The sequence below is a fragment of the Populus trichocarpa genome, chromosome 1, assembly GCF_000002775.5.
Source record: "Populus trichocarpa isolate Nisqually-1 chromosome 1, P.trichocarpa_v4.1, whole genome shotgun sequence".
Taxonomy (NCBI): Eukaryota; Viridiplantae; Streptophyta; class Magnoliopsida; order Malpighiales; family Salicaceae; genus Populus; species Populus trichocarpa.
This window is the reverse complement of record NC_037285.2, coordinates 43971424-43982435: the sequence shown is the minus strand read 5'-3', so window position 1 is coordinate 43982435 and position 11012 is coordinate 43971424. Positions and strand designations below refer to the sequence as shown.

At 33.7% G+C, this 11012-nt stretch overlaps 1 protein-coding gene across 1 annotated transcript; it reads left to right on the top strand.

Annotated features, from left to right (window-relative positions):
* Window positions 1-364: 364 nt before the first annotated feature.
* Window positions 365-4556, top strand: LOC18095700 (G-type lectin S-receptor-like serine/threonine-protein kinase At4g27290). Its single transcript, XM_024601302.2, has 7 exons — window positions 365-1803; window positions 2143-2280; window positions 2473-2630; window positions 2787-2997; window positions 3401-3638; window positions 3721-3871; window positions 3945-4556. Exons 1-7 carry the CDS (start codon window positions 534-536, stop codon window positions 4245-4247), a joined length of 2469 nt encoding a protein of 822 aa, XP_024457070.1. The 5' UTR covers window positions 365-533; the 3' UTR covers window positions 4248-4556.
* The last annotated feature ends 6456 nt before the right edge of the window (window positions 4557-11012 follow it).

Sequence of the window (11012 nt, the reverse complement as noted above, 5' to 3'; positions counted from 1 at the left end):
ACTTATAATTTTTTTTTATTTATAATTTGATTGAAAAATGTTATCCATGAGTTCGATGTACGCGTGGAACGGAGCATGATTGTCGTTGTGATTGGCAGCCTCTTTCTCTGTGAGCATGACTGTCGTTCGTGATTTTAATTGCTTTTTAAATAATTTTTTATTTTAAAATTTATTTTTAACAATAACAAAAAAAATTGAAAGTATAAAAATAAATTAATTTTTTTGAAAAAGACGAATCAAACGGGGCCTACATCAACAAGTCAGTGATAATGTCCAGGTCAATGCCAAGCTGTTGAAAGGAGCACTTGGAATATCTTTCTCTTTCTTGATAGAGCAAGCCGTCTAGTCTCTAGACTTTTTTGCGCTCTATGGGCCATACTGCACATCTATAATGGCATTTGCTACTTTCTGTAGCTTTCTCAGTAGATCATTTCAAGTGCTTGAATCTCCCTTCTTCCATTTTCTTTCCATTGGTTATTTTACATCCTGGTCAAAAATAGTTTGGCACTGCATCCAAAACCATGTGAATATCAATGGATTACTTTAGTGTGCTTCTTTTTTGCTCCTCTTTGTTGCTGATTATAATACCATCCACAGCAGTTGACTCCATAAATACAACTCAATCATTTAGAGATGGGGATTCCATTGTTTCAGCTAGTGGAAGCTTTAAACTGGGATTTTTCAGCTTCGGCAGCTCCATCAACCGTTACTTGTGCATATCGTACAACCAAATATCTACCACGACTATAGTTTGGGTTGCTAACAGAGGAACCCCGCTTAATGATTCTTCAGGTGTTTTAAGGATTACTAGCCAAGGAATTCTTATCCTTGTTGATCAAAGTGGGAGCACAATATGGTCTTCCAACTCATCAAGGTCTGCGAGAAATCCGATTGCGCAGCTTTTGGATTCAGGAAACCTTGTTGTGAAAGAGGAGGGTGATGGTAACCTGGAAAATCCCTTGTGGCAGAGTTTTGACTATCCTGGTGATACGTTCCTGCCAGAGATGAAGCTTGGAAGGAATAAAGTAACAAGTCTGGATCGGTACATATCATCATGGAAGTCAGCTGATGACCCTTCTAGAGGTAATTATACTTTCAGACTTGATCCTGCTGCATATTCTGAGTTAATTATGATAGAGGACTCAAACGAGAAGTTTCGGTCCGGACCATGGAATGGTATGCGGTTCAGTGGTACTCCTCAACTGAAACCAAATCCAATATACACATACAGATTCTTTTATGATGGTGATGAGGAATACTACACCTATAAGCTTGTTAACAGCTCATTTCTTTCAAGGATGGTGATAAACCAGAATGGTGCTATCCAGCGCTTCACCTGGATTGATCGAACGCAATCTTGGGAACTTTATCTTTCAGTGCAAACTGATAATTGCGATCGTTATGCACTTTGTGGCGCATATGCCACCTGTAGTATCAACAACTCCCCTGTATGTAGTTGTTTGGTAGGATTTTCTCCAAATGTTTCTAAAGACTGGGACACAATGGATTGGACAAGTGGTTGTGTTAGAAAGACTCCATTGAATTGCTCTGAAGATGGGTTTCGAAAGTTCTCTGGCGTAAAGTTGCCTGAAACAAGAAAATCCTGGTTTAACAGGACCATGAGTCTTGACGAGTGCAGAAGCACATGCCTGAAGAACTGCTCCTGTACAGCTTATACAAATTTGGACATCAGCATTAATGGAGGGAGTGGATGCTTGCTCTGGTTAGGTGACCTGGTTGATATGAGACAGATCAATGAAAATGGGCAAGATATTTATATAAGGATGGCTGCATCAGAACTAGGTATGAAATCCTCTCTCCTCAGATGCAACTCTCAAATGCTGAGATTCTAATAACTTGCCAAATGTAGTACATCCTGCATGAATTAACTGTCTGGATGTTATGTCATTGTGGTGAATTTTCTCATCTAGATTGGCGTCTTGCTCATGCTGAATCGATAGATACATGAACATATTTGTTTTACAGCTAATGAATATCATATATGAGAGAGTTCGATTGGTCTGGCTCCCTAATGACTTTTGTTCACCCATACTAATCAACCACTCGAGTAAAGCAATAATGAGAATTTCCTATCTGATTTCTAACTTCAAGTTTCTCTTCTCTTAACTGCCTTATGTCTAGAAAAAGCTGGTTCCGCAGAGGCCAAATCCAAAGAGAAAAAACGAACGTGGAGCATAATAATTTCTGTGTTATCTATAGCAGTGGTCTTCAGTCTAGCCTTGATCCTGCTTGTCCGGAGAAAGAAGATGCTGAAAAACAGTAAGTTCTCCAATCCATTAAATCATAAATTCCCTGCGTCTAGTCCTTTTCAAGCTTGTTAAACATTTATACATGGTAGTTACTGATATGAGATACCACGGAAATTTGTAAGGGAACTCAATATATTTGAAATTCAACAGAACATAGATGATTATTTGTTTCTTTTCAAGTCATTGTTATGATACTTCGCAGGAAAAAAGAAAGATATTCTGGAACCAAGTCAAAATAACCAGGGCGAGGAGGAAGATCTAAAATTGCCTTTGTTTGATTTAAGTACGATGTCTCGTGCCACCAACGACTTTTCTCTGGCCAATATACTCGGAGAAGGTGGTTTTGGAACTGTCTATCAGGTAATACTTTGATAAACAGCCACACAATTTATCGACATTTTCGAAATCTAGTGGTACAAGCTACTGGCAGCGCTGATGTAGCTCTGTGCAAGGTATCAGTTTTAGTAAAATGACAATAAGGCATGCTTATAATATATGTGGAGTGACCATTTACAGGGAAAGCTAAACGATGGACAAGAAATAGCTGTGAAGAGGCTTTCAAAGACTTCAAAACAAGGACTCGATGAATTCAAAAACGAAGTCTTGCATATTGTGAAACTTCAGCATCGAAATCTAGTGAAGCTTCTAGGTTGCTGCATTGAAGGTGATGAAACGATGCTGATCTATGAGATGATGCCCAACAAAAGCTTGGACTTCTTTATCTTCGGTACGTGTCTCAAAACCCTTACAAATTTAGCTACTGTATTTCTCGCTTAATTTTGTTGTCACGCAAACTCCAAATCCTACTTTCTTTAAGTGATGCTTTGACTGGAGCCACGGCTAAAGCCAAGTCTTGGTAGCAAAATCAAAATTAGTAGCATATGTATTGAGAGAGAGGAGAAATCATAAGTACCTTTAACCTGCCCCTGTTAAGCTTCCTCTATAATCCATTTGAAAATGATGCGCTGTGTATTGAGGAAGGGATTTCTCTGCTTCTCTTGTCACACATGCTGCCATCACAATTCGTCATACCAGAACATACATCAAAATATTGGTTATGCATTGCCTTTTCTCCTTCCCATGCATTTAAATAACCTGAAAATAATTAAATAACGAACAAATTTTGGCAGATAAAACAAGGGACAAGGTACTAGACTGGCCTCAACGCTTCCACATTATCAATGGGATTGCTCGGGGACTCCTTTATCTTCACCAAGATTCGAGACTAAGAATAATTCATAGAGATCTGAAAGCCAGCAACATTTTATTAGATCATGAAATGAACCCAAAAATTTCTGATTTTGGCCTGGCTAGAAGTGTCGGAGGAAACGAAACTGAAGCCAATACAAATAAGGTGGTGGGAACATAGTAAGTGCTCTTCTATTTGCCGGTCGTTTCCAGTTCTTGAAATGTGATTTAGCATTTTCTAACATTGAATGTCTTCCTGCAGTGGCTACATAGCACCAGAGTATGCAATTGATGGACTCTACTCTGTGAAATCAGATGTCTTCAGCTTTGGTGTAATGGTGCTAGAGATAGTGAGTGGCAAGAGAAATAAAGGATTTTGTCATCCAGACCACAAGCAGAACCTTCTCGGACATGTAAGTTTTGCAGCAGAACCATTTTATTATCTCTGCATTCCAAGCTGCATGCTAATATAATGTTTAATGCCAGGCATGGAGACTATTTATAGAAGGCAGGTCCTCAGAGCTTATTGTAGAATCAATTGTAGAATCATGCAATTTCTATGAAGTACTGCGTTCGATACATATAGGTCTATTATGTGTGCAACGCAGTCCGAGAGATAGGCCAAGCATGTCAACAGTGGTTATGATGTTGGGCAGTGAAAGTGAATTGCCTCAGCCGAAAGAACCTGGTTTTTTTACCACAAGGGATGTTGGTAAAGCAACTTCTTCATCAACTCAGAGCAAGGTTTCAGTAAATGAAATCACCATGACACAACTAGAAGCAAGATAGTTCACTCTTTTGTAATGGTAGTTTTTCTGCTTTTCATACCTGGGACTTAATCTGTTATAGAAACTACTCCATAGTTTTCTGTCTTTTGTTCTCTCATTCAGAAATTATTTAGTTATATTATCATTTGTATAGGCATTTGTTTTCCCCCCTTTTTGGTAATTGTCCAGGCTTCTGTTTGATTTAAAGATGAAGATCTACCAAAAAAGAAATAAGAAAAACAGAAAATCATGTTTACATCAACAGGAATGTCTCCCCATTGTTTGTGTTCTCAAGTTTCAAATGCTAGCTTCCATTGCTCTCAGTTACATACATCTCAAGCTCTGAATCCTCCCCTATATTATTCTTACAATTGTTTGCTTCCAAAAATCGTCCTTTTTTTTTAGGCCCCGTTTGTTTGCTGGAAAGTAGTTTCCTTTTGAAAAGTAAATTCTGGGAAAGTGTATTCCAGAAAAGTATTTTTCGATGTTTGGTAGTGTAATGAAAAATAAGTTGGAAAATACTTTCCGGTATTTGGTTATGTCATGAAAAATGAGCTGGAAAATAATTTATTAATGTTTTATTTTTCTCAAGTTTATTAAAATAATGAGGAACAAATTTTACAAATTAAAAAGTTGAATGAAAATAAAATTGAAAAAGAAATATAATTTCATAAATTATCTCAAATAAAATAAATAATAAACAAAATAATAGAGATCAAATCTAAAAAATTAAAAAAAATGAAAGATGAAGAAATTAAAATAATAATAATTAACATTTCATAAATTATTTCAAATAAAATAAGTAACAATCAAAAGAATGAGGATAAAATTTGATAGATAAAAATTTTTAATAAAAAAATGATAAGGAAAAAGCAAATAGCAATTATAAAAATAAGGACCGAAATTAATATAAAAATTAAATTTTAAGAGATGAAATTGAAAAATAAATATTCAAAATAAAATATATATAACAATCAAAAGTTTGAGAATCAAATTTGATATAATCAGCAAATAATGACATTTCTAAATTTTTCACAACTTCCGGAAAGTGTTTTCCGCCCAAATTTTTCAGAAAAATACTTTCCTGAAAACCAAGCTAAATTTTCCTTTGACTGGAAAGTGTTTTCCGTTGACCGAAAAGTGTTTCCGTTGACTGGAAAGTGTTTTTCATTGACTAATTTTTTTAATGACAAATAAACAAAGAAAAATTTAAAAAGTAATTTTCTGAAAACTATTTTACAGAAAACAAACATTACCTTAAGCTATAATTTGTATCTTGGTAACTGGAAAAATATTCCACATATGCTGTCGATTTCCAAGTGAAACCGTCAACAATCCCAACCTCCTGCATGTATCATTGTAGGGATAAGCTACTATCAAACCAACACCACTCATTTGTCTTCCTGACTTCTCTTGAGTTCACATTTCTGGTCTCCAAGACTTGTGCAAAAAAAGGTCCAAAATGGCAACTAGCCGAGCCACAACAAAATACCATTTGCCGTGGAATCCTGGGGCATTCAAAACACAGTTAACAGTACATTAACTTTACTGACCAGAACAGAGCAGAACTCCTAGTAAGAAAGGGGTAAAATAATAGGATTAAAGTACACTAAATAGCATCAACCCAGCACAATCTAATAGACTAGAACTTATTCTCACATGGCCCGGCCCTAAACCTTAAGCTCTAGGTTATCGCTAGCGCACTACCTAGGTATTTGTATACTCAAGATCTTTCTCGAGATATCATAGTTAAACTTTTAGACTTTAATGCAGTGGGGTAGCCTTCTTTATCAGTTTATTGTCCACGGCAAACGTGTTAGACTTAAATACAGTGGGGTAGCCTTCTAGAATGACAATCACTGCATCATTCAGCTCTCTTTTGAGCTTTGACTATCAATTTTGCCTGTCATTATCATCCAGAAATAAACCCATCCTGTTTTCCTCTAGTAAATGGAATGTCCGGTAAAATTGTGATTGTTTTTTAAAAAGTTTTTTATTTTTAAATATATATATATATATTTTATTTTTAAAAAATTATTTTTAAAATCAGAGCATTAAAATAATCTAAACACTAAAAATATTAATTTTAAGCAAAATAAATTAAAAAATTTTAATTTTTTTTAAAAACGCTTTTAAAACGCAAAACAAAATAGGACATAATATTAAGCTTTTCCGGTGATTATTTTTAACAAGGTTCTCGAAGATTCTGTTTGGGTTGGTGTTTTATTTTATTTTTTATTAAAATGTTAATTTAATAAACATGATTTTAATTAAAATTTAAAAATAAATTAATTTTAAATTATGCAATATAAAAACAATATCTATCATTTAAATATAATTTTAAAATTTAAAACATTTTTACATAGTCAAGAGTTAAGACTAAAAAGAACTTTAACTTAAAGTAATTTAACACAAATAAAATGTTAAAATATTAAGAAAATACAAGGTTTTAATACAAAAGAAGATAAATCAAACATCATTTCTATTATTAACATATAAATAATAATCTTGACCTTGTGATGGTATGTAGAGAAAGTCATCAACTAGACATTAGAATTCCAATAGATTATCAGTTTCACAAAGTCATCAACTAGAATTCTCAATTTCAATAAATAGTCATTTTCACTTAGTCCATCCTCACCATAAAAAATAGATCTTTTTATTCTCTAAAATCAAAGGAGACAAGGATATCTTAATAGTCTCATAACTTAAATCTTCTCTTTGAAGAAAGCTAGGTTATTCATAAATTTACTCATTCAATAAGTCAATCTTACGAAGGTTAATAAGATTTAAAGTATTATTTGTTTTGCTCAAATTCCTACAGAGTATAAACAAGAAAGAAAACAACACAAATATATATAAATCATATATATTAGTGATAATTCAATTTTTTAAATATAATATCAATGTTAATGAAAATAGTAATAATTATTTTTAATATTATTATTAATGTAATAATATTAATGTTTTACCTTGTTGAATCCTCAAATTGTTACGAATAAAAACCAAGTAAAATCACACTTTAGTTTTGTCAAATATTTATCTGGATTAGAATGGACAAAGTAATCTTAGAATATCGTGACCAGAATTTAGGTAAAAAATCTAAAATAACTTGAGATTCCAAACGAGATCAAATTTATTCCATTTTTTTTTATTTTTTGAAACTATAGAAGGTATGCAGACACAACCTTGTTTTTAACAAAGAGAGCTACAGGAAAAAGAACGAGAATATCAAAGAAATACATTTCTCTGATTCTCTTTAGCTCTTCGTTATAGCTGATAAAAGAAACGGTCAAAGTCATTGACACCATAAACACAACTCAGTCCATCACAGATGGTGATACCATTATTTCAGCTACTGCAACCTTTAAGTTAGGATTTTTCAGCCCGGAATGTCCAGAAATTGAATGATATTTGGGGATATGGTGTTGCAAGATGCAGGATAAGCTTGAAAGTTAATTAGAAGAGAAGCAAAAACAACAGACTAAGGCAGCAGTATGTTTTGTAGTTTTTGCACGTGGAGGAATTAAAGCGCACGTGATTCATTTGTTGGTTGGCAAGTTAGTTAGTTGTTATAGTTAGTTGTTAAATAACGGCCAGTTAGTTAATAATGAAGGCCATGGACTTGTATAAATCCTACTTGTATAGTTACCTTGGAATTCAAGTAAAAATTGAAGAACATTGTTGTATTTTGACAGAATAGAAACTCCAAAAGACAAAGAAAACGAGCAAATATAAAGGGTTGTAATGGGACTGCAAATCAGTACTGTTTTATTGACAGAAGCACTCTTTTATACAAGAATTTTGGTAACTGATGGCCTAAAAAACAGAAGAAAAATAATGACTTGATTAACAAAAAAGAGCTGTTCAACAGTAGCATTATTTACAACTGACTTCCTAACTTGTTGGAGCTGATTTTGACTTGATCGTTTCAGCCCCAAAGACAACTTCTTTAGCAGCAAATGAGGCAACCATCAACAAACATTTTGCAGTAAATTGCAAAACTCCATCTCTACAATTTCTTCTATCTCTCTCTCAATTTTCTATAAGCTTTGTGTTTTAAGGATTAACCTTAACAATTGGTATCAGAGCCACTTTTCAAGGGTGAAGAAAGGTTGCTAATCAACAGTTGATCAGGTTTAAAGCAAAAATATCAAGGCTCTAGAGGAAAAAGTGGCTGAGAAGTCAAAGATTGATCAAGTGGTTGTGCTAGAAAAACTCCACTAAATTGTCCTGGAGATGGGTTTCGAAAGCTCTCTGGTGTGAGGCAGCCTCAGACAAGCACATTATGGTTTAACGAGAGCATGAATATTCTTGAGGAATGCCAGAACATGTGTGCTTGAAGAACTGCAGCTGTACAGCATATTCAAATCTGGACATCAGGGAAGGAGGGAGTGGTTGCTTTCTCTGGTTCGGGGACCTAGTTGATATCAGAGTATCTGTTGAAAAAGAGCTGGAGATTTATTCAAGGATGGCTGCTTCAGAACAACCTAACCTATGGATAAACCATTTTCTAATACTAGGACCTAATTACTTACAGTAAAGTCATATATTAAGTATATTAACTGTCCATATGATTCATTCAGAGACCAACTCAAGTAAAAGCTAAGATGGGAAATAAAATGCAACAGAAGAAAATTTTCTTCTTTACTCTAAACATCATATCCTGTTTACGTAAAACATCGTATGACAAGATGCACTGAAGAGTGTCTGTCTATGCATTAGCAAGTCGTGTGTTGTCTGCGGGAATTCTGCTCCTTGTCCTAGCCTGGATCTTATATATTCGAAAGTAGCAGCAGCTGAAAGACATTACGTTACTAACTCTGTGAAATTCTGACCATTCCCACAATTTGTTAAAAGCTCGTTATTTTTCATGTGTCAAAGCAATTTTAGTTTAAAAGAAAGAAGAGATCCCTTGCTTCCTCTTTAGTCACAGCAATTACGTGCGCAGGAATATAACAGGTTTCGGACCTGTTTATAAGGTACTGATCCATACACAATCATGCAATTTCTTGACGGCTACGTAATTTAATGATACAAACTCCTGGATCCTCTGTAGTTCTGTGGTATTAGTTCCTTTGAACCTATTACAGAACCAAATATAAAACAACGAAAATTGACTAAGTGTTTTAAACTTTCAAAGTTTCAACAGATGTTGTGGTAATGCGGTATGCAGTACCAAACTATGATTCACAACTTTCATGAGAAAATGCATGGTTTGCTTCTGATACCGAGGGACTCTATACAGGAAACATTGAATGATGGATGAGAATAGTAGTGAAGAGGCTCTCTAGGAATTCGAAACTAGGAGTTGATGAGTTTAAAAATGAAGTCAAGCATTTTGTGAAACTTCAGCACCGGAATCTAATAAAGCTTCAAGGATCCTGCATCGAAGTAGATGGAAAGATGTTGATCTATGAGTTATAATCACATCTCAGCTAACTTTTGAATTAACAAACCCATCGCTTCTAATTCAAGAGATCGTTTGTTTTTTTTATGTTTTAAAAATCTTTATGAAATTTTTTTTTTATTTTACTTTAAATTTTTTTTTATGTTTTTATAACGTTCTTATGTGTTAATATTAAGAATAAAAAATATATTTTAATATATTTTCAATAAAAAATTACTTTAAAAATAAGAATCATAATAAAAAATACTCTTACTGGATTAAATTTGGCCCCAAAGGAAACTTGTTCACATGCCATAAATTATACATTAGTAGCATTACCATTACAAAATATAATAAATTCTAACTCTGAAGGGTATAGTTTAATTACTCACATTCTAGGTTTGCTTATAAAAGATTACCAGTTCGAGTGTCACAAATCTACCATTACAAAATATAATAAATTCTAACTCTGAAGGGTATAGCTTAATTACTCACATTCTAGGTTTGCTTATCAGAAGTTACCATTTCGAGTGTCACAAATCTAAGAGCCACTGGAAGCTTACATGGTCATTAATTTCAGGGCTTTGGAGGATTAGTCAAGGTGTGTGTAAGCTGACCCGGACACCCATAGTTACTTAAAAAGAAGAAAAGGAAGGAAATTCCTAGATAGAAAGAGAGAAAAACAGAGTTGGTGATCTGTCCTCCGCATCTGGTGATGGTCATGGATCAGTGGTGCAGCAACAATAATTTTTAGCAGAAGGATCTGGTTTACACGTCCCAAAATGAATTCCAAAAGCTGTGGAGCATATAGCAGGGCATTGATCATCATAGTAGCAGCTAATATTCGAATTATTTTCACATCTGACTTCCTCTGAATTGCTGAAACCTACAAATATATATATTGAAGCTCTTGAAACAATTCGGACCCTTCGTAATTTTTCTTTGAAACAAGGAAAAAATAATTATATTTTGGATTATTATTCGTTCAATGAACGAAGAGATTATATTGAAACAAAATTGATTGCTAGAAATCCTTCGGAACACATACAATTAAAGAAAATAGAACAAGGAGAAGTTAATATATAAATCCTTACCAAAAGATAGAAGGAGACTGAATAGGACAATTATAGAAGTCAGTGCTTGCTTGGATGCCATTGATGTAGAAGAAACAACAGACTTACCATACAAATATTTTAATTTAAAGTTTTATTATAGAATGTTTCTACTAAAATATAAGCTAAGCAATGGTATTTGTTTTATAAAGGAAAAAAACACTAAAAGGGAAGGGAAAATCATTGAACGACTTATATTATTATTTATTGTTACAATATAATTATTGTTTTACTCTTCTAAAAAAATCAATGACCTTGATGTTAAGAATATTTTTATCTTTTCACA

Excerpts from the sequence above, each read along its gene's own strand:
- LOC18095700 (XM_024601302.2), top strand. The coding sequence starts at position 534 with ATGGATTACTTTAGTGTGCTTCTTTTTTGCTCCTCTTTGTTGCTGATT. Across the intron at positions 1,804-2,142 it reads GATGGCTGCATCAGAACTAG|AAAAAGCTGGTTCCGCAGAG; the intron begins GTATGAAATCCT and ends CCTTATGTCTAG. Across the intron at positions 2,281-2,472 it reads AAAGAAGATGCTGAAAAACA|GAAAAAAGAAAGATATTCTG; the intron begins GTAAGTTCTCCA and ends GATACTTCGCAG.